This window comes from Panthera uncia, chromosome E1, assembly GCF_023721935.1.
Source record: "Panthera uncia isolate 11264 chromosome E1, Puncia_PCG_1.0, whole genome shotgun sequence".
Classification (NCBI taxonomy): Eukaryota; Metazoa; Chordata; class Mammalia; order Carnivora; family Felidae; genus Panthera; species Panthera uncia.
This window is the reverse complement of record NC_064814.1, coordinates 28,667,611-28,690,084: the sequence shown is the minus strand read 5'-3', so window position 1 is coordinate 28,690,084 and position 22,474 is coordinate 28,667,611. Positions and strand designations below refer to the sequence as shown.

The window sequence follows — 22,474 nt, the reverse complement described above, 5'->3', positions numbered from 1 at the left end:
GCCTCGCGAGATCTGGCCGCTCGTGCGTGACGTCTGGAGCTCTCTCCGGGGGCTATGGGAGGGCTCTGGCGTCCCGTATTAAGGACCGCTGCTGTCTGTGGCTGGCGTTGGAGTCACCCTGGGTCCCCGACCTGGGTTGCTGAGAGGGTACAGCCGTATCTCAGGGTGGGAAGAAATGGGACAGGAAGTGATGAGACAGGGCTGAGGTGGATTGGGACATGGAGGCGTCCGAACCCGGCCCGGGACCTGGCCCTGCGGCCGCCGCGGCGGCCGAAGAGCACGAACCCTTTCACGCGCGCGCAGGAGGAGGATTGGCGGCGTCGGAACAAGACAGTCCTCACGTACGTGGCCGCAGCCGCAGTGGGCATGCTGGGGGCGTCCTACGCCGCCGTGCCCCTTTATCGGCTCTATTGCCAGGTAGGCGCCGGCGCTGCACCCTGGGCTGTGCCATCAGGAGGGGCGGAGGTGCGGGACAGCTCCCTGGACAGCCATCGCTCCTCCGTGTCGTGTTGGAGGGATGTGTGAGGTTGCTCCACCAGAGAGGAAACAGGCTTTGAAAAGTGACTTGCCCAAGCTTACCAAAAAAAGTTAGTGGCAAAGTTACAGATAGAACCCACGCCCCTATAGTGATCGTGCTTATACCGACCACACTGCAGAGTGAAATTCCCTGTCTCTGAGCTACATCACCTAAAAGGTCCGCAGCCTATATACTCTGCCGTCCAGCAACCTGCCTTACCCTCTTGCTACTCACACAGATGTTCGCGTTTAAAATGTAAATTACATTAGTACCGTCATTCTGTGAACCATGTATGGTTTACGTGCGAAGGTTAACCCAGAAATGGGAGTATGCTTGTAACTTGGGCTTAAACTGGGAGTAGCGTTTAATTCATACAAAGAGGCATGAGGCTTCCCTCCACTGTTAATATATGACTGTAATGTGCTTACCCAGGGCTCCCTTTTAGATCAGAAACCCTAATACAGTTGTTCTTCAAGTGTGTTCCCCCGGACGACCAGCGTCCCACCACCTGGGAACTTGGGTGCACATTCTTGGATCAAACTGCAGAGCTACTGAATCAAACTCTGGGGGAGGGGCCCAGCTATCTGTGTTTTAATAAGTCCCCTAGCTGATTTTGATGCAGACTAATATTTGAGGACCATGTGCGAAGCCACACTTTTATTTATTTCGTATATATTCATATATATTCGTATATATTCTCCTTAAGCAGTTTGCTGCTTTGGCTGGTCATTAGGACTACTAGTGGAGCTACTTTAATGAACACGTTAGGGCTCCCTTACCTAGAAATACTGATTAGGAGGTCTGGGTGTGGCCCAGGAATTTCTGTTTAAAAAACATAACACAGGTTAGAGCTACACATTATTCATTAAATGATAGTTATTCTCCAACTTTGTTGTGAGTGGGAATCATCTGAAGAGCTTTTAAAAAATCCTGACACTCAGGTGACATCCTGAACCACTTAAATCAGAATGTCTCAGAGTGGGAGTCAGGTATTAGTAATGTTTTAAAGATTCCTCGGGTGATCCCAATGTGTACTATTTTGGGAATCATTGGCTAACTGCTTTTTCCTGCTAGGATTGTTAATGCTGGTCTTACTTTCCCTGTCCTTTTGGAGATTAACTTGACCTTATTTTTTATAACTAAAGCGAGTCAAAAGGACTTTTCAGTCTCCTAATATTGGCATTTATGTGGGTATGCAGTAGTTTGATTCAGGAGGATGAGTGTAGAATGTGAATTAGTTTTCATCAGACGGCAGCCTGGACCTAGCATGAATCCCAGAACTAGCAGTTGGTTAAATCATAAGCAGAACTGAATCCAAAATATCAAGTATAAATCTCTGAAAATCATGGGGGTGGAAGGGGTCAGTTTTATTCTTCAGGGAATATTTAGCAGTGTGTGAATACATTTTTGGTTGTCACAACCTGGAAGGTTGCCACTGGTGCCACTGGTATCTAGTGGAGAGAGTCTAGGGATGCTGATTGGTAAACATTCAGCATTGCACAGCACAGACACTCGCTCCTCCCCAAACCAAAGAATTATCCAAACCAAAATGCCCTTAGTTCCAAAGTTGTGAAACTCTGCTTTAAACTGAAGTGAATGGCAGTATTTTTGCATGTGTGTGCAAATGCAGAGCAGGATAGGCAAAACAATTGTAATTTATAATCCTAAACTTCAGTCAAGTTTGATGTTAAGTTTCCAGAAGAGCATCTCTTTCGCTTTTGGAATCACAGAACTTTAGAGCCAAAAATAAAGAAATATATAAAAAATTTAATACAGAGACCTCATTTTATGAGTATGAATAGTGCCCCAAAAGTAAAATGTATTTAGTTCTTGGAGCTAGTTAATGGCAGAACTAGACTAGAGCCCAGGAAATATTTTCATTGCCCTTCTCTATTCTTATTTCTCTAATTATCAAGCTTGCAAATTTGAAGGATCTGTATTCAGAGACTTCCTGTCAGAATACATTAAGGAATCTTTATTCAACTGATTCAGATTCTTCAGGAGTTACATCTTAAAACAAGCATTATAGCCCTCTCGGGCAGAAGAATTTACTTACTAAAAAAACGATAAAAGGCTTGCCCTCTAATGCATCTTGTAGGTTCATAATGTACTTCAGTAATGTTGCACGGCAGCTGAGTACAGTTAGGTGACTTGTGTAATAAGTGGAAGATAGTAATACTGTATTTTGCTGGGAGTCTTCCCCTAGCCTCAAATTTGATATTTTTTTCCTAGTATAGTAACAGATTAATTATCCGGAGACCAGAATTCTGGCAACCTCACGCATCAGAAGAATGATGACCCTGGAAGTAAGGATTTTTATTTTTAAACATCTGTGATGATAAGGAGATAATGGCAATGAAGATAGGCAAGAAGAGTCAGGCACAAATTATCCTGATGTCTTAAGGTTCGTTGATTCAGCGGCGAAAGGGATCAGGTTCTCTGATTAACTGATGATGTTTATAAAAGCTGTACTATACAAAGAAGTACGGGAAAAAATTACAGAAACATTTATTAACATGGCAGAACACTTGTGATGCTTGAGAAAAGCAGAATACAAAAGTGAAGCTACAAACTAATCTATGCCGTAAAAGTGATGATATGGAAAGGGATCAGACGGGACTGTGGGTAATTGAATTATTTAAATAGTTTCATTGAAATGATAGGGTCATGGATAATTTTTACTTTTACTAATGACTAATTTATATAAAACACTGGCAATAAAAGGAAATAGGTTTAATGAAAAGTTAAGCTAAAATTCTGAGCTATATTACCATTGGTGAGTCAGCTTTCTCCCATGTGACTCATTTTTTTTTTTTTTTTTTTTTTTTTTTTTTTTTACTGTGTCCAATACCCAAGTGATTACCGGAAAAAAATATGACTCTAACAAATATAGGCCCTTGACACCCCAGAGGTGGTCAAACCATTGATACATTCATAGGAAATGGGCAGTGACAGTATGAACTGGGATCCTACTAGACTATTAAATTGTTTTTAAGATTTTGTTTTTATCCCATAATCACCTGTAAGTATTGTTTAACATGTTCTACTTTAATATACTTAATATCTTTAATACCTAGACTACTGGTCTTGGAGGGTCAGCAGTAGCAGGTCATGTGTCGGACCAGATTGAAAACATGGTGCCTGTGAAGGATCGAATTATTAAAGTCACCTTTAATGCAGATGTGCATGCAAGCCTCCAGTGGAATTTTAGACCTCAGCAAACAGAAATCTATGTAAGTGATTAAAGTAGTTATGAAAAGATTACTTTTTTCATTGTAAAAATTATTTTATTGCATCACTGAAACTTTCACAATTTAGAGAACACTCATGTAAACATAATCTCAAAAAACTGATACTCCATTACTGTAATTCTTTTATTCTCACAGACTACTTTTTGACAGGGCCCTATCTCAATGTAACAGAATATACTTTAAGTTAAATGATACTGCAGTAAATGTCAGTTTGGAACAATGGAGAAGGTCCTCGGTTTTTATCAGAGTCGTATTAAGAATTCACTAAGAAATTTGTGGACAGTAATCCTGAGAGTAGGAGCAGCGGTGCTGCCATGTGTAGCAAAGCCTCAGGTATAGATAAGGGGAAAAAATGGAAAATCATTGGTTACAATGAAAAGTAGTTCACTGATTTTTAAAAAATATTTATTTATTGTGAGGAGAGTGCACACGGGAGAGGGGCAGAGAGGGATGGAGAGGGAGAATCCCAAGCAGGCTGTGCGCTGATAGTGCAGAGCCCTCGTGGGGCCGGATCCCAGGTGCGCCGAGAAGGGATACTTTTGATATAAATTAGTAAACTACTGCAGCCTCTGGGTGGCTCAATTGGTGAAGTATCTGACTCTTGATTTCAGCTCATCACCCCACGGTTTATGGGATCAAGCCTTGCCTTAGAATCTGTCCTGAGTGTGGAGCCTGCTTAAGATTTTCTCCCCCTCTCCCCCCTCCCTCTCTCAGCCTCTCCCTACCCCTCTTCCTGCCTCACAAGCATTCTGACTCTCAAAAAAAAAAAAAAAAAAAAAAAAAAAAAGGATCCCCATCTCAGGGCTCTTGGCTGGCTCAGTGGGAAGAACATGTGACTCTTGATCTCGGGGTTATGAGTTCAAGCCCCATGTTGGATGTAGAGATTACTTAAAAATAAATTTTAAAAAATGTGTGTGTGTTTGTGTGTATCCTTATTTCTTAAAAAAAAATGAGAAACTTTGAAGTAACCATAATAAATAGTCATGTTCTACTTCAGAAAAGCTCTACTTTAAAAGTTTCCTAAAATCTTGACTAACTGGAATCCTGGAGGATTTAACTGAAATTATCTCATGAGCTGAGGAATAGCCAGAAAAGCTTAATTGTGATCCTTATTGGGAAACCCTTATAAATATTGGTGTTCCCACATGTTAGTAAACATGACTGAATTCTTCAATGATTAAGGGTTTCATAGGTTATGATTTTGAATGTTCTAATTATATACTAGTGTACAAGATATTAGTGTCTGAAATGGTACAAAGGACAGAGAATCCTTTGGAAATTAATTTTTTTAAAGCCTTGCAATTTTTTCCAAATGTTTAATTTTTTTTTTTTTACATGTTATTTATTTTTGATAGTACAAGTGGGGGAGGGGCAGAGACAGACCGAGACACAGAATCCGAAGCAGGCTCCCGGCTCTAAGCTGTCAGCATCTACAGAGCCCAGTTCGGGGCTCGAACTCACAAACCGCGAGATCATGGCCTAAGCCAAAGTCGGACGCTTAACCGACTGAGCCACCCAGGCACCCCCCAAATATTTTTGAGAGAGGGGGAGTGCATGTGAGCAGAAAGGGAGAAGGCCAGAGTTTCCGAAGTGGGCTCTGTGCTGACAGCAGAGAGCCCAATGCAAGGTTCAAACTTAGGAAACGCGACATCATGACCTGAGGTGAAGTCTGATGCTTAATCAACTGAGCCACCCAGGGCCCCTACAGCCTTGCAATTTTAAAAAAATCTGTTCTCTCAAAAAGTGTATTAGTGCTTTTTGGTTAAATGAAAGTTCTATTCAGTTTTACTCTGGTTAGAAGTTCAATTTACTCTGGCTGTAAGCTGAGTTTAATGTTAACCTCTTAAAAAGGATCTATATTGGTCATATAATGATGTTCAGGTATAAGTGTTAAGTCAGGCTTGGGCTATGATAGGCTTGGCTTTCCTTGGACATTTTATTTTTTTTGTATTTATTTTTTAATGTTTATTTTATTTTTGAGACAGAGAGAGAGACAGAGCATGAGTGGGGGAGGGTTAGAGAGAGGGAGACACAGAATCGGAAACAGGCTCCAGGCTCTGAGCCATCAGCCCAGAGCCCGGCGTGGGGCTCAAACTCACGGACCATGAGATCGTGACCTGAGCCGAAGTCGGACGCTTAACCGACTGAGCCACCCAGGCGCCCCTCGGACATTTTAAATAATTTGCAGATCATTGCTTGAAGACTTCAGATATATAAGAGGACGGTACACAATTAATGATTAATAGAGTACTGGTTCTTCATGGACATAGGCAAATAAAATTTAAAAACCAGATGTTGGGGCGCCTGGGTGGCTCAGTCAGTTGAGCATCTGACTTCGGCTCAGGTCATGATCTCACAGGTTGTGAATTCCAGCCCCATGTCAGGCTCCGTGCTGACAGATCAGAGCCTGGAGCCTCCTTCGGATTCTGTGTCTCCCTCTCTCTCTGTCCCTCCCCCACTTGTGCTCTCTCTCAAAAATAAGTAAAATGTAAAAAAAAAAAAAAAAAAAAAAATTAAAAAAACCCCATGTTCATGGGTAGTATCCACAATTTATTTTGCTGACCTTCGACATTAGTTTATTAGATAAAATATTGTGGTCTGACGAATAGGAAAAATAATGACTAATAGGGAAAGGAGGAGCTGTGAGATTTAAAGTATTGATAATGTATATTTTTCTTAAAACAGGTAGTGCCAGGAGAGACTGCACTGGCGTTTTATAAAGCTAAGAATCCTACAGACAAACCAGTAATTGGAATTTCTACGTACAATGTTGTACCATTTGAAGCTGGACAGTATTTCAATAAAATACAGGTATAGCTATATGCAAACTTTTATGTATTTTCATCATATTCCATAAACTGGTTAGTACTAAACTTACTGCAGTGTTTTGTAGAAACTAATCATTTCTTCTAAACATTGAACTTTTTTCCCATTGCTTATAATAACTATGGTTCGTTGTTGAGACGATGAACCAAATGGGAATCTGCTTTTAACTGTAAAACAATTTTTGGTCTTAATTTTAAAGCAAAAGTCAATGAGATGAAAAGATAATGTCATTCTGTCACAGAACTTAGTTTATATTTAATTGTATTTTTTATTATAATATTAATTACACTATACTCACTACAGCCAAGAAATGAACCATTATTATTTGCATTCTAACAGAAACTAAACAAATACCCTTTATAACTTCTAGTGCTTCTGTTTTGAAGAACAAAGGCTTAATCCACAAGAGGAAGTAGATATGCCAGTGTTTTTCTACATCGATCCTGAATTTGCTGAAGATCCAAGAATGGTGAATGTTGATCTCATCACTCTTTCTTATACTTTTTTTGAAGCAAAGGAGGGACAGAAGTTGCCGCTTCCAGGCTATAACTGAAGTCAGCATCTAAGTCCTGCTTCAGATTTGTGATTTTTGAAAAATCATGTATTTAGTCTTCTCAGGGGAGAAATACTTTACAGTAATGTAAAGCTATTTTAAATATTATATAATGCTGTGTTTATTTTTCAACTAATTTACCCTGCTTAAAATTGAATGAACAGTTTCAGCTGTCAGTCATAAGGAATCCACAGGCCCATTTAGAATGTAGGACTATTCAAAACCAGAGAGTTTGATAGGTAATATTACAAGAAACGCTTTGTTTCTTAAATAAGTAGGCACGGACTTCATGGTTCAGTTTATTAGCCCTTCATACTTGTAGCACTGAGTCCTTTTATTATTCCCACAGTTGTTTTAGGCTCCAGGCCATAACTTCTGCCTATTTTTGTTATTTCTAAAATAGTTGGTTACTACTTTCTTTTATTGTGAACCATCCTATTTTAAAAGCTCACAATGGAAGAGGAATCACTGAGTCCTAACAGCCTGCCCAGAGATTACATTCTGATTTCAGATTTGACTCTCTTTTTCCTTTAGGATCTAGGCCTATTTTATATTCTGAGTACTAATTATTTTGAAATTTCAGCATCATGAAAATGAAAGAAAATGCATAAATACGTTTACTAGGATTCTAGTATTTCCTGTGATAGTTCCAGTCCCTGAATGTTAAAATGTAAGTGTGGGGTTGTGAATAAGCGTGAACTTACTGACATCAGAAGTTCTACGAACAGACGTGTAAAAAAGATGTATTAAATTGTTTTAATGGTAATTTTTTTATCATTGTAATTTATGACATAAACGTACAATATATTCTGAATGTTTTCAGTAGCGTTTGTTTCAAATAGAAATATTAATTGCAGTAAAAAGGGGAGAAAAAGATCATTTAGTATTATAAAGAACCATATTTAAAGGCAACTTGATACAGAGTCCAGTGACCTCTTCACGGTACCTGAAATATAAACTATAATCATCAAGGCTTTTACAAGTCCTAATTCTAAACAAGTATTCTTTATTTAAAAAAAAAAAAAAAAAAAGTAAAAATTGACTTTTAATTCAACTTTAAATGAAGGCACTCAATAGTTTACATAATTATTTTGTAATAAAATAATCTTCATCTACTCTTACACAGCAGTGTGAGGATTTCTTTTCTAAATGTAGGAAGGCCTGTGAAGCCTAAGATGTTATAATTAAACCCGCTGGCCGAGGTACAATGAATTTTTCTTCTGAAGTTTCAAGTGAATATACGTTATAACCAAGTTGTTTCAAAATAAAGCTTAAGCTGTGGTCAGGAAATATAAGTGTTACTCTGGAACTGTTACTCTTCTGTTACTGCAGAGGAGAACTGTTCCACCATGGTTCTGATGTGCTGGTAGGTCTGGTCTTCTGGGCCTCCAAGCTGCACAGGAGAGGGGACACCTCTAAATGCAGTTAGTGAGCTGGTCACCCACTTCCACCTAGTGTAAGAAGAAGACAGCCGGCCTTCAGCCTTTCCTTCTCTTTCTCCATTCCTGGATAACGAGAGACTCACAACCTAATGCAGAAACATGGGAATGTATTACTTCCATGGAGGAGGGTGTGAGGGGAATAAACAAGGTTAATGGGCTACTGGTGGCCACGCATTCATTAGTAAATAAAATGGTATGATTAATACAGCATATAGGAGGAATCCAGGCCTCCCTGGATGAGCAATGAGTGGGTTCTACCACTCATTAACTGTACATAAAAGATACATGTCTATTTCAGTGCTAAGAAGTTTCTGTTGATCATTATTTTTGTTAGCATTAATATTTCTATACCATAAACCAACTTCTACATTCTAAAGATTATTTTTAGCTAATAAGATTACAAAGATATTTCATTCCAATTTGAGTGACTGAGATGAGCTTTTGTACTAAGATTTACACTCAAAGTGTCAGACTCAGATGGCCTTCACAAAATGTGAATACTAAACACACAAAGTGGCAGTTACACAGGAATTCTGTAGAGTGGGCAACAGAAGTTGTGTCATTGAAGTCTACCTCAACAGTCACTGTGACTTTGGGCTCCTTTCTGGTGATGAACATCAATTTCTTCATAAACAGCCCTGAAACAAATAAGCCATCATGGCAAAAAGGTTATATATCAGTTTCAAAGTACTACTTTGGCTTTAACTGCCAACACCTTAACTAAAAATCTGGTGCTGTTTTAGGTACTCAGTGTGTATCAGTGAATAAAAACAGATCTCTGCCCTGAAGCTTACATAGTAGCTTTCTTAGAGCCTAATGCTGTAATTCCCTTGCATCTTATAAATATGTATTTCATATAACCAGTTCATTTTACTTGTGACTTAATGAAAAATGTGGCTCAAACTTGAACAGTTTCCTTTCTGCCTATAAAAAAAAATTGTATAGTTTTTCCAGGTTTTAAAACATTTAAAAATATTAGTATTTCCACCTATGTTATTATAGTCCAAACACCTGGGCCACTTTTTTAATGTTTATTTATTTTTGAGAGAATGAGAGAGACAGAGCGTCATGACTGGGGAAGGGGCAGAGAGAGAGGGAGACGGAATCCAAAGCAGGCTTCAGGCTCTGAGCTGTCAGCACAGAGCCTGACACACAGGGCTTGAACCTGCAAACCACAGGATCATGACCTGAGCCCGAAGTCAAACGCTTAACCGACTGAGCCACCCAATCTCACATTTAATATCTGTTGCACTGTCATATCTACTGACAACAATTTCCTAATTAACTAGAATATATTAAACTTAACTTCCTGTTTGGATACAATTTCTATTTCTTTAAGCTACTAATACATTCAGTGATACTTTATCAAGCAGAATGACCTAGGGAAATTTTGCAACCCTACATTAGGAAAAAAATTCTTAATGAACTCCTAAGTCTGTTAAAATTCATAAATTATACTCAAATGGATCACTACATTTGTGGTTTAAAACCAGGGGTCAGGTTCTGTGCAGACAAGCTCAGAGCCTGGAGCCTGCTTCAGATTCTGTGTGTGTGTGTGTGCGTGCCCCTCCACTGCTACTGCTCTCTCTCAAAACTAAAAACAAAAATTTTTAAAAATAAAGCCAGGGGTCAAAACCTCAAATGTTTACACATGCCAGACAGATCAAATAAATGGGCATAGAGGGCCATTTGGGGCCTGGTGAACTACACAGCATACCTTGTCTTGAGGAGGCAGCTACTATTCAGCCCCAACCTATTGCTAGCATTTAAAAAATACTGGCGTTGCCATAGCATCAAAAGAATCCAAAGTCCAGAATTGTGTTTTTTGTTTTTTTTCTTTTTAACAATATCCCAGTTTTTAACTTTTGGCAATTAATTTTTAAATGCATGCTTTTAATTTCACATGGGTCAAACAAAACACAGCTGTAAACAAGATATTGCCTAAAGGCTGCCTGTTTCTGAACAACGGTTTCCATAAACTTGCTTTAATAATTTTGGGGGTAAACTGTCAGTCAAACCATATTAAAGCTCTAACGAGCCTACCATCACATAAATATTTATATATACTCCACCAATATGAAATCATGAAATAATGGTACTCCAAGGATTTCAACTTAAAAAGACTACACTAATCCATTTTAAGCACATTGTTGACATATAGTGAAGACTAAAAACAAGTTCTTATTTGTGATTAGTCAAAGAACAGTTCAAATAATCCATCAATGAGGTGTTACTTATGTCACCAATCAGTGAATATAGTGTCCTTTTCAAACTAGAGAGAACCTTTCTCCCAAGGCATCTACAAGGAATCCACTAATGTACTTGATGGTTCCAGTTATTTCTTAATGTGCAGCCCCAGCATTTTTATTTTTTAGTCACAAGGCTGAGCACAGTAAGACCATTAAGAGCAACAGTCTCCAAGGGCACCTGAGGGGCTCAGTCAGTCAAGCGTCTGACTTCGGCTCAGGTCTTGATCTCATGACTCATGAGTTCGGGCCCTGCATTGGGCTCTGTGCTGACAGCTCGGAGCCTGGAGCCTGCTTCGGATTCTGTGTCTCCTTCTCTCTCTGCCCTCCCCTGCTCACACTCCTTCTCTCTCTCAAAATAAATTAATTAATTAAAAAAAAAAAAAGAGCAACAGTCCCCATAAAATCTCATAAGTCATTTTTAATAAGATCATTATTTTCTGCCAAGACCTAAACAAAGTTAAATATATAACCAAGCCCCGTTTAGCTCTGTTACTGAAGGGAACCAAGACAAAAAATAAATTAATCATTTTGTAAATGACTTACTCTGTAGTGACAACAGGAGCCAAGGGATCAAATTCCATTACCTCGTAGTAATTGGGTGGCTGGAGATCATTCTCTGCCATTGCTTCAGGCAAAACAAAACAAAACAAAAAAAGCCCACCAGTAAACACACATTGTGCTTTTCAAGAACACATACACAATTAATAATCTCTTTATGATTGCGACTTCAAACATGAGACCCAACGAAACACTGACAGCCAGAAACAAATACAACTGGTGTTCTGATGCTACTCCCCAGTACAACAAATCTATAGAGAACAAAAGGATTTTCAAACTTCCACTAAAGACTCATTTCCCTCAGCATTTCAAATACAACATTCAGCACCACAGAAGCATTTTTTATAATCGAATGTCGGTCATAATGATATGAGCCATGAATTTACTTCATTTACTTAAAGAAGCACATTGAAGTCCTAGTGTTTCCTCTCTTTCTATTTTCAATCAGCAATAAATCTCCGGCAGACTCCTATACTCTTACAAGATCCCTTATTCAATGCAAATAACAGGTCTCAAGTACCTGGATGACTGACAGGCAAGGATGGCAGTCTCTGGCTTGATGGTGTTGCTGGAACGTTCTGCACATTAACTGGCTGTAGTAGTACTGAATTTGAATATTCTGGAAACTGAAGAAAACACAGTACATGTTCAAATAAACATTCTACATTAAGTTTTTCTTTTATTATTTAGATTACCAGGCTTCTAAGTGGCACTATTCCAACTACCATATCCTCCCAACTGGACAAGAATTAGAAATTATGAACTATTACTTTTTTAGGTTAATAACCATTTATAACACTTATTACTTTTCTCTCTGGTTTCATGCCCACTGCACCTCATTTCCCATATAAAATGTAAAATTAACATTTTGCTTTAAAAAAAAAAAAAGAATTGTATGGCTCAGTCTAGGGTCTGTTGTTTCACACTAAAAAATCTCAGCCTCAAACAGGAAACTAAATCTTTACCCTACAGAAAGGCATAAGATAACAGCACCAAATCAGTACTGATAAAGATTAATCTCATAATCTTCCTCATTCATTTCATGAATAAATCTTGGGCACCTACTAGGTGCTATAAATAAAACAGGCCAAATCCCTGCCCCCTTGAAGCAAACAAATGTAAAGAGATGTTAGATAGCAAGTGCTCTTAAAAAAACAAAAAACAAAAAAACACGGCTCAGGTAGATGGGGTAGGCTATTGCTCTGACAGTAACGGTCAAGGAATGCCTCACCATTGGGAACATTTTAAGCAGAGTCCTGACTGATGTGGGTGCTGTGATTGATTATCTGAGGGGGCCCAAGGTCACATCCTCTGAAGCAGAGAAGGCCAGTGTCATTGGAGCAGAGTGAGCCAAGGAAGAGAGGTGAAGTTGAAGAGGTAATGGAAGGTGTGAGATCAGCATTTCAGGTTTTTACAGAGCGAAATGGAGGAAGGAAATCCTAGGTGGGTTTAGAGCAGTTAATATGACTACTTTTTTTTTTTTTTTAAGGATAGTTCTGGTTTGTTTTGAAAAGAGATTGCACAGTGGGGGTGAGGGTGGAGAGGGAGGTGAAGGCTAAAGCAAGGTAACCTTAGGAGGCCACTGCAATATCCCTCTGATGGCTTGGACTGCAATGCAGAAGTGGAGGCCATGAGAAGCAGCTAGATAATGGATACACTGTTCGAAGAGAAACGGTAAAAAGGCAGACAGCAAGCACTGGTCTCCAAGGTTTTGACTTGAGCAACTGCAATAGTGGAGGGTTCCTTTACTGAGGTGGGGAAGAGTACAGGAGGTGCAGGTGGAGAGCCAGGACTAGGAAGAAAGCAAGAAGAGTTTCCTCGGAAAGTTGAGTTCTGAGTTTAAGGGAGATCGTGGGCTGCAGATACCAATTACAAGTTGTCAGAATCTGAATGGTATTTTAAGATAAGAGACCAGAAGACCATGGAAGAATGAAAGCAGAAGTCTGAAACTTAAGCCCTGGGATCTCCAAGACTCAAAGGCCAGTAGAAGAGCGGGGACCAGTAAAGGAGACATAGTGGAAAGGAGGCAAGAGAAGAAAAAAATGAGTGGTGTCTGAAAGCCACATGTGCAAAACAGGAGGAAGTGACTGACTGTCACCTGCTGCTGATAAAGCAGGTAAGACGAGGACTGAAAATTGCAGTACTTGATTTGGTAATGTAGAGATCACGGGAGACCTTGACAAGAGGTGTGCCAGCAGAGTGGTAGGAATGAGACAGCCTGTCTGAAGTCTATCAAAGAGGATGGAAGGAAAGGAGGAGACAGCTAATATAAACAAACACTAAAGGAATTTTGATCCTTAACCATTTTTCTAACAGAAGTAAGACTCAACTTGTCCATCTTGAAAGATTAAAAAGAAGACAAAGAGAAGTCCTAACAAGGGCTGAACAAAAGGGCTGAAGTCCTAACAAAACACTGAACAGAACATGAGATTTAATGACCAGGAATTCCTTCTTAGCCATGACAACCTGCTGACTAGGTGCGCTGCCCGGGAAGTTTCATTACTTACGCTCTCATATGTATGGTTTGCGGTGATGTTTTGGCCGGTCCTTTGGGTAAACCTAGGAGAGTATGATAAGACAGTATGATTACCCTACAGCGAGAACACAAATGCAAAAAGTAAGATGACTTCCTACAAACAAAACCTAAAATGTACTTTCGGACTGCAATGGAATATTAATCTTATGTAACAATTGCCATCTGGTTTTCATGCTCACCAGCTTTTGATGTCCAAATACCAAGGAGTAAAGACAAAGAAGGTGTCCCTGGGCAGTGGCAGTCCTGAGACCCTGAAGTATACATGGTATACTAGTGAGAACAAGCCTTTAACCTTTCCATCAGAGTAGCTACCATCCATCATTTCCTGAAGGATGAGACGCAATACAGAGTAGAGGTTAGGAAGGAAGGTGGGGAGGGTCCTGGTTCTACATCTATACCAAATACACTTTGCCCTATCTCTCCTACCAAAGGCAACTCTAAAACCAGAACAGAATACATGGGGCAAATATTTGAGGACTGAAAAGTCAATAGTTACAGGATGACTGGGAAGGACTGGAATTTGAGTATCCACAGATCATTAGTACCTTTCTTCCCCCACCTCTGGTGTTCCAGAACCTGAACACAATGAAGCCTAAAACCCCAGAGTGGGCAGTAAGGACAGACAGCTCTAGGAGAAGCCCTTCTGTTTTCACTCAAGGAGCAGAAAAGAGAAGTCCTAATGCTCAGAGGTAGTGTGGAAATTCCTTACTCTCTTTTTTCCTTTCCTTTCTGTTCTCTCCCTCTCTAAAGCTGAGGCAATCCCAAAATGGCTGGAGTGACAGAAGCCAACAGGGACCTGTAGAGGCTTAAAAATTTGAGAGGACCCTTCCTTCCAACAGGTGTAACTGTGATCCCAGAGGGCAGGGCAAACTCTGTTTTGTTGTTTTCATTCTTTCTGTCCCACCATTTGGTTTTAGACACAAGCATAATCAAGGAAATAAACGACATATAGTAGGGTAACTGAAGCTTTCTGACTGGAGAACCAAAAGGGCAAATCCTAGAAAAGCAGAGCACTAGAAAAATCACAAAGAGGAAGGAATGTGGAAAATCAACCTTCAAGTTGTTTATGAAATCCTGGGCTCACTTCCTGATCTATGTCTCTGTGGATCTGATCCCAGTCAGGATGCAAAAGATGTTGAGAAATGAATATACACCCATCCAGGCCTCAGGGTGGCCCACAGGAAGCAGATCTGAAAAGCACTGCAAAGTCTTTGAAAACATAACTATGTTAGAACAATAGCACAAAAAAAGGCAGGTTGAAACTGCGGCATGCATCTAGTGAGGTTTGCCTTCTAAAATCAAAATAGCACCATCTTCAACAGGATTCAAATAAGAGCAAGTGTCTTGGGGCGCCTGGGTGGCTCATTCAGTTGAGCATCCAACTTCAACTCAGGTCATGATCTCACAGTTTGTCAGTTCAAGCCCCACGTCGGACTCTGTACTGACAGCTCAGAGCCTGGAGCCTGCTTCAGATTCTGTGTCTCCCTCTCTCTGCCCCTCCCATACTCATGCTCTGCCTCTCTGTCTCTCTGTCTCAAAAATAAACACTAAAATCCTATGATTTTAAATAAATAAATAAATAAATAAATAAATAAATAAATAGCAAGTGTCTCATAACATTAAAAACGCCCAAGATACAATCCAAAATTACCAGGCATGTGAAGAACTGGGAAAATTTCAACAGGCAAAAAAAAAAAAGGCCATCGACAAACGCTAATATCAAGAGGATAGAGACGTTAAAACTACCTCAGATTTTAAAGCAGCCATTATACAAATGCTTCAATAAGCAACTGTGAACACTCATGAAAAAAACTGGAAAAATAGAAAGTCATTTCAAAGAAAAATAAGACCTAAAGAAGAGTCAAATAGTAATTTTAGAATCGGAAAATACAGTAACTGAAATTTTAAAAAAATTTACAGAATGACCTCCATAGCAAAATGGGGATGAGAGAGGAAATAAGTAGCAAACTTGAACATAAATCAATAGAAATGATCCCATCTTAAAAATACAAACAAAAAGCAACAACAACAAAACAGAGAAAAAAAGTGAAAAAACTAATGAACAGAACTCTGGAGATTTACAAGACAATATCAGATCTAACATTTGTGTCATCAAAAGTCCCAGAAGGACAATAGAAAGTGTACTGTTGAAATATTTGAAGAACTGTAAGGCTGAAAGCTTCACAAATTTGGTGAAAGACAGAAACCCACAGATTCAAGAAATGCAGTGTAGTGGACTGAATGGTGCCCTCCACCCTCAAAAGGTATGTCCTTGTCCTAATTCCTGGAACCTGTCAATGTTACTTTACTTGGAAAAAAGGGTCTTTTTAAAAAATTCTTTAAGTTTTTATTTATTTTTGAGAGAGAGAGAGAGAGAGAGAGAGAGAGTGAGTGAGTTGTGGAGGGGCAGAGAGGGAGAGAGAATCCCAAGTAGGCTCTGCACTTTCAGCACGGAGCTTGATGTGGGGCTCAAACCCATGAACTGTGAGATCATGACCTGAGCCGAAACCAAGAGTTGGATGCTTGGGGTGCCTGGGTGGCACAATCAGTTGGGCATCTGACTTCAGCTCAGGTCATGATCTCAGGGCTGGTGAGTTCCAGCCCCATGTCGGGCTCTGTGCTGACAGCTCAGAGCCTGGAGCCTACTTTGGATTCTGTGTCTCTCTCTCTCTGAGCCCCTCCCCCACTCACACTGTCTATCTCTCTCTCAAAAATAAAGATTAAAAAAAAATTAAAAAAAAAAAAAAAAAGAGTTGGATGCTTAATGGAATGAGCCATGCAGGTAGCCCGAATAAAAAGGTCTTTTCAGATGTAATTAAGTTAAGGATCTTGAGATGGTGATACCTTATATTACTCGAATGTACCTTAAATTCAAAGACAAGTGACCTTAAAGAGAAAAGCAGAGGCATAGTTGAAATACACAGGGAAGGCAACATGAAGGTGGAAGCAGAAAGTGGAGTGATGTGAGCCAAGCCAAGGAATCAGAAAAAAAGGCCGACAATCATCAGAATCTGGAAGAGGCAAAGAATTGCTTCTCCCATTAGAGCCCTGCAGGGAGTGTGGCCCTGATGAATTTCAGATTTCTAGCCTCCAGAACTAGGAGAAAATAAATTCCTATGGTTTTAAACCACCCAGTTTGTGATTTTTTTTGATGGCAGCCACAATAACTAATATTCTCAGCAAATCCCAAACAGAATAAACCAAAAGAAATCCATGCCCAGACATAGCATAATCAAACTGTTCAAAATCAGGGGAAAAAAATTATTGAAAGCATAGCATAGAGATAACAACACATTACCTATAGGAGAACAATGATGTGAATGGATACAGACTTCTCATTAGAAACCATTTTAGGCCAGAAGAGGTGGTGGGAGTAATGTTTAAAAACTGAAAGAAAAAACCATCAACTCAGATTTCTACATCCATTGAAACATCCCTCAGAACAAAGATGAAATAAAGACATTCTCACATGAAGTAAGACGAGATTTTCACTGCCCATAGACCTGCCCTAAAAGAATCACTAAAGAAAGCTTTTCAGAGAGAAGGGAAATTATATAAGAAAATAAAAGATCAACATAAATGGCAAATATTGGGTAAAAACAAAAAAACTATTCTTCTCGAATTCCTTAAAATATATTTGAGAGTTGTACACAAAAATTATAACTGCTTGTTGGTATTTTTTCAATGTAGAATATATACAATAACTATAATATAAAGGAAGGTTCTCTAAATTTTCTACGTTTCACTTCAAGTGGTAAAATACTGGTTCTAAGCAGACTAAAATATTATGTACATTGCAGTCCCTAGAACAACCAGTCCCCTCCCTAAAATAAACTACACAAAGTTACAGTCAAACTCACAGTAGGTAAGATGGAATACTGAAAACAGTCAAATAATCCAAAAGGTGAAAGAAAAACAGAAAAAAAAAAAAACAAACAGCAACAAAGGGGGAAAAACAGAAAAGAAATAATATAATGCTATACCTAAACCCAAACATAATTACATTAAATATAAGTAGTCTACACATACCAATTAAAGACAGAAATTATGAGAATACATAAAAATGCATGACCCAACTATATGCTATCTATAAGAAACTCACGTCAAATATTTTGATATACTTAAAAGTGAAAAGATGGAAAAGAATATACCATGCCAACACTAATCAAAAGAAAGCTAATGTGGCTGTATTAGTACCAAAGTAGACATCAGGACAAGGAAACTCACAAGGGACAAAAAGGAACTGTGCATAATTCTTTAAGGGTCAATTCACCAAAATGACACAACAATCCTGAATATACATGCACTTAATAACCAAGGTTCAGAATACATGAAGCAAACACCAATTTTACAGAACTTTTTCTAGAAATATTATATACTGTATGATTCTGTTTAGACATCATTCTTGAAAAGGCAAACTATAGTGATGGAGAACAGATTGGTGGTTGCTGGGGGGTGAGTGTGGGAGGGAAGCATTATAAATAAATACCCCAAGGGAGTTTCGGGGGTGATGGAACTATTCTGTACCCTGTGATGGTGATTACGTGAATCCGTACATATGTTAACATTCATAGAACTGCACACAAAAGAAAAACAAAGAGGTCAACTTTACCTTATGGAAATTTTAAAAAATTAATTAAAGCACAGAAAGAAAAAAAGAAAGCAAGCACTGAAATCAGATCCACTTGAATTTGAATCCTGTTTCTGCACTAGTTGGGCAATGCTTTTGGGCAGGTTAATCTTCCTTAGCCTTCACTTTTGAAGAAATGAGAATGATGGAGTGCCCACCTTCCAGCACTAGTAAGTAATTAGTAAACATTTCTTATTCTTGTTAGCGTGTTCCCTGATAGTAAGTGGACTATGAATATGACCTATTACTTTATCCCATAATCACTGTTTCTCCAGATTCCTTTCTGTCATGAATAATTCCATTACTCATTTGTTCTGTGATAGTGAATAAACACAGAGGGGTGGAAAATTCTTAAGACCCTAAGACATTTTTGATGGCTGGTTTTGCCTTTCATATGTGATCTAGAATAGGCTTTAACCTAGACATATGCTTTAGGTAACTTTAGTGCTTCAATTCCTGACACTGTTAAAAACCTGGTCTAATTATAGTTTCACTCATGTATAAGCTCTTTTAAAAATCAGAAAACAGATACAAAAGTCTTTGTATAGAAAACCAAATACTGATATTACACATTATCTTTTACTCCAGTGAATTCCCAGAACTACAATTATTTTGGTATCTGGATACCGGGTGGACAACTGTTATAGGGTTTCTAATGTATAATCAGCAAAGTGCTGCTTTATGATTCTCCTAGGATGCTTTTTTTTAATATTTACTTCTGAGAGCAGGGGGTGAGGGAAAGGGCAGAGAGAGGGGGACTGAGGATCCAAAGCAGGCTCTGTGCTGAGACCAGTGAGTCTGACACAAGGCTTGAACTCATGAACCATGAAATCATGACCTGAGCCATAGTCAGATGCTCAACTGAGCCACACAGGCGCCCCAGCTGGGATGCTTTTTAAAACTAAAGAGTCTTTCTACTGAGTTAGAATTTCTGGGGACCAGCAATTTTATTTTAATAATCCCCCAAGTGATTTTTATGCACACTACAGCATGAGATCCATGATATTACAGATTAAAATAAGCAGCTATGGGGCACCTGAGAGGCTCAGTTGGTTAAGCGTCCGACTTCAGCTCAGGTCATAATCTTGTGGTTTGTGAGTTTGAGCCCCATGTTGTGCTGTGTTAACAGCTCATAGCCTGGAACCTGCTTTGGATTCTGTATTTCTCTCTCTGCCCCTCCCCTGCTCGTGTGTGCTCTCTTAAAAATAAACAAACATAAAAAATAAAATAAAATAAGCAGCTATGGGGCACCTGGGTGGCTCAGTCAGTTGAGTGTCTGACTCTTGATTTCAGCTCAGGTCATGATCTCACAGTCATGGGATGAAGCCCTGCATTGGGCACTGTGCTGGGTGTGAAGCCTGCTTGGGATTCTCTCTCTCTCTCTCTCTCTCTCTCTCTCTCTCTCTCTCTCTCTCTCTCCCTCTCTCTCTCCCTCTCCCTCTCTCTCTGCCCCTCCCCTATTCATGTTCTCTGTCTCAAAAAATAAATAAAATAAAATAAAATAAGCAGCTATTAGCTAGTATTTTATCTTTTTATAAGCTTTATACAGATATTTGTGTAATAGGATTTCATCTATATTTCACTCCTTCTCATTACTCAACATGATTTGCAGGATAAAGGAAAACAGAATCAGTTACTTTAGATCACATTATTTACTAAGCAACTTCCTGGAAATCTGCCTACAGCATTGAAACATTATTTGCATCACACTTAATCAAGACCAGAGGTACTGACCCAACTAATGGCTCATGACATAGCCACTGGCACTATCATTTCCCAACTCAGGAAGCTTTCCTTGGTCCTCTTCTTCCCTCTCCAACTACCCCCCCTCCTTTTTTTTCCTCTTTCTTCTCAGTTTGATTCTCCTTTCTCATTCCTCTCCCTCCAGCCCCCTGCCCCCCACTCCTTTTTCAATATATAAAAGTAATGCAGTGATTGGTCACACTGGATAAAAACACTAGGCAACTCTAAAAATATATCTAAATCCACTGATATAAAAACATATGTACTTTTATCAAGATATGTCAAGATATCAAGCAAGGTTCAGCAGAGTTTGTACAGTGTGCTGCATTTAATAAAAGAAAAAAAATCATATTCATTATTTACCTAAAGTCACTTTGGAAGGACAAATAAAGTGGCTATAGGGTAGCAGCAGAATGTGACATAAGGAGAAGGGGGACAGAAAGGATGGAGGTGGGGTGAGATCAAGTAACGTCCTTGTATATCTTTTCATATCACTTTTTCAGGTATCACTTTGATACCTGAACCATGGAAATGCATCGCCTATTACCTAAAATATATACATTTAAAAGGAAAAAACAACAGCTTCTGATGTAAAGAAAATCTAACTTCTATTTATTTTTTGCTGTATCTACTCTATCTTGCCTCTTCTTAACCTTAAGGGAAACTTGCCTTTTTTAGTTTCTTCTGAATCCTTCTTGTATTTCTTTATGCAAAGAGGCAAATGTTTACATTATTTCTTACTTTCTTACACAAATGCAAGATAGTACACACATTACTTTGCAGTTTTTCACTTTATAATACACTGGTGATTGTCCCCCTACAGACAGCCTACTTTTGTCCTTCAGCTGCCTGGTAATACAATATTTAGATATTTAACTAGGCCACAATGATGCATACTTGAGTTGTTTCCAATTATTAGCTGTGCCCAAATGTTGTAAGGAGTAATTTTGTAAACAACTGATTTTGCATAAGCGAGTATGAATTCCTAGAAATGAGATATGGTGGGTTCAAACGTGAATGTACTGATAATTTTAATAGATACTGCCACTTTCCCTCATAAGAACTGCATTAATTTTGTGATAGAATCTGTCTTTCTATAGCCAATAAAGCAGGTTAACAAACATTTAGACTTTTAGCCATCTGAGAGGTTTGAAAAAAGCCATTGTAGTTTAATTTATATTTCTGTAACTGTACATAAGGTTGGGCATCACTGCCTATGTTTATGAGCCATTTGTATATCTTTTTAGTGAACTATCAGTTCATCAGACCTGCTACTGCATAGCTATATGAACTTGGGCAGTTTATATTCCTTAAGTCTCAGCCTTTTCTCTTGTAAAATGTGCATAATGGTAACAGCACAGCTCCAAAAATTTTTGCAAAGATTAAATGAATAAACAAACACAGTTTAGCAAAGTGCCCAGCAAGTGGCAAGTGCTCTGTAACTTGTGTGGCCATTGTTTGATTTTACTCTCTTGTCATTCAACTTCCCTGTTACCACTGAAAAATAACAATTTATGGAAGGTTTTATGTATCGACTGCTTAATTAGGAGGTACTATAGCATCTTACACAATCTTTGTAAGAATCCTAGAAAGTACTCTCAGAAGAAAAAGGAAGGCTCACGCTGGTGAAGTTTCTCATTAAAGGTCACCAAGCTGGTAGAAAGCAGAGCTGAGATTCTAACTCAGGACTGTCCAATTCCTAAGTCTCTACTTTTTCTCTTATGCTTTCTTGAATATAAGGAATTAGAATGAGTTGGTATTAGCTCCAGATTCTTACTGACATACTTACAGGGGTGTTTCTGTATCTTCCCAGGCTAGCAAATCCACCTGTGGATGAAGACTGGGTGTCAAGTTGTTCGTTACAACAGGACTCGGAGACCTGAAATCTAGAATATAAAATGGACTTGGCTTTAAAAGATTTTGTCATTCAGTTGTTCTGTTGGATTTTCCACAATAAAATTAAAAGCAAAAAGAGAGACTCAGATATTTCTGCCACCGTAAAATCATATGATTTCCTCAAACAGAAACTAAAGAACATTATTAATGGTAACTGGAAAGAAATTCCACCACACACACAAAAAAAGGATATTGTAAAGGTAACAAATGTTAATATATTGGGTTTTCTAAAATCCCAAACTGATCTAGAATGGAAGAGATTTTGTGTGTCTT

At 38.8% G+C, this 22,474-nt stretch overlaps 2 protein-coding genes across 6 annotated transcripts in view; one reads left to right on the top strand and one right to left on the bottom strand.

The window, feature by feature from the left end:
• Window positions 1-6: 6 nt before the first annotated feature.
• Window positions 7-22,210, top strand: LOC125926730 (cytochrome c oxidase assembly protein COX11, mitochondrial). Of its 2 annotated transcripts, XM_049636457.1 has the most exons (5): window positions 7-417; window positions 3,595-3,750; window positions 6,454-6,579; window positions 6,965-7,063; window positions 22,119-22,210. In XM_049636457.1, exons 1-5 carry the CDS (start codon window positions 55-57, stop codon window positions 22,140-22,142), a joined length of 768 nt encoding a protein of 255 aa, XP_049492414.1. In that variant the 5' UTR covers window positions 7-54; the 3' UTR covers window positions 22,143-22,210. The 2 variants fall into 2 exon arrangements, with proteins under 2 accessions (XP_049492414.1, XP_049492413.1); XM_049636456.1 differs by lacking the exon at window positions 22,119-22,210 and having other exon boundaries at window positions 6,965-7,796.
• TOM1L1 (target of myb1 like 1 membrane trafficking protein) overlaps window positions 7,891-22,474 on the bottom strand; it is a 48,081-nt gene continuing 33,497 nt past the window's right edge. For 3 of the 4 annotated variants that reach the window (XM_049636453.1, XM_049636452.1, XM_049636454.1), the window contains 5 exons: window positions 22,095-22,191; window positions 13,904-13,955; window positions 11,917-12,022; window positions 9,163-9,227; window positions 7,891-8,675 (listed from right to left, as the gene is read on the bottom strand). In XM_049636453.1, coding sequence (XP_049492410.1) covers window positions 8,460-8,675; window positions 9,163-9,227; window positions 11,917-12,022; window positions 13,904-13,955; window positions 22,095-22,191 — 536 coding nt within the window. In that variant the 3' untranslated portion in view covers window positions 7,891-8,459. Of the gene's footprint in view, window positions 8,676-9,162; window positions 9,228-11,381; window positions 11,464-11,916; window positions 12,023-13,903; window positions 13,956-22,094; window positions 22,192-22,474 lie in introns of all 4 variants that reach the window. The other variant, XM_049636455.1, reaches the window with a different exon arrangement.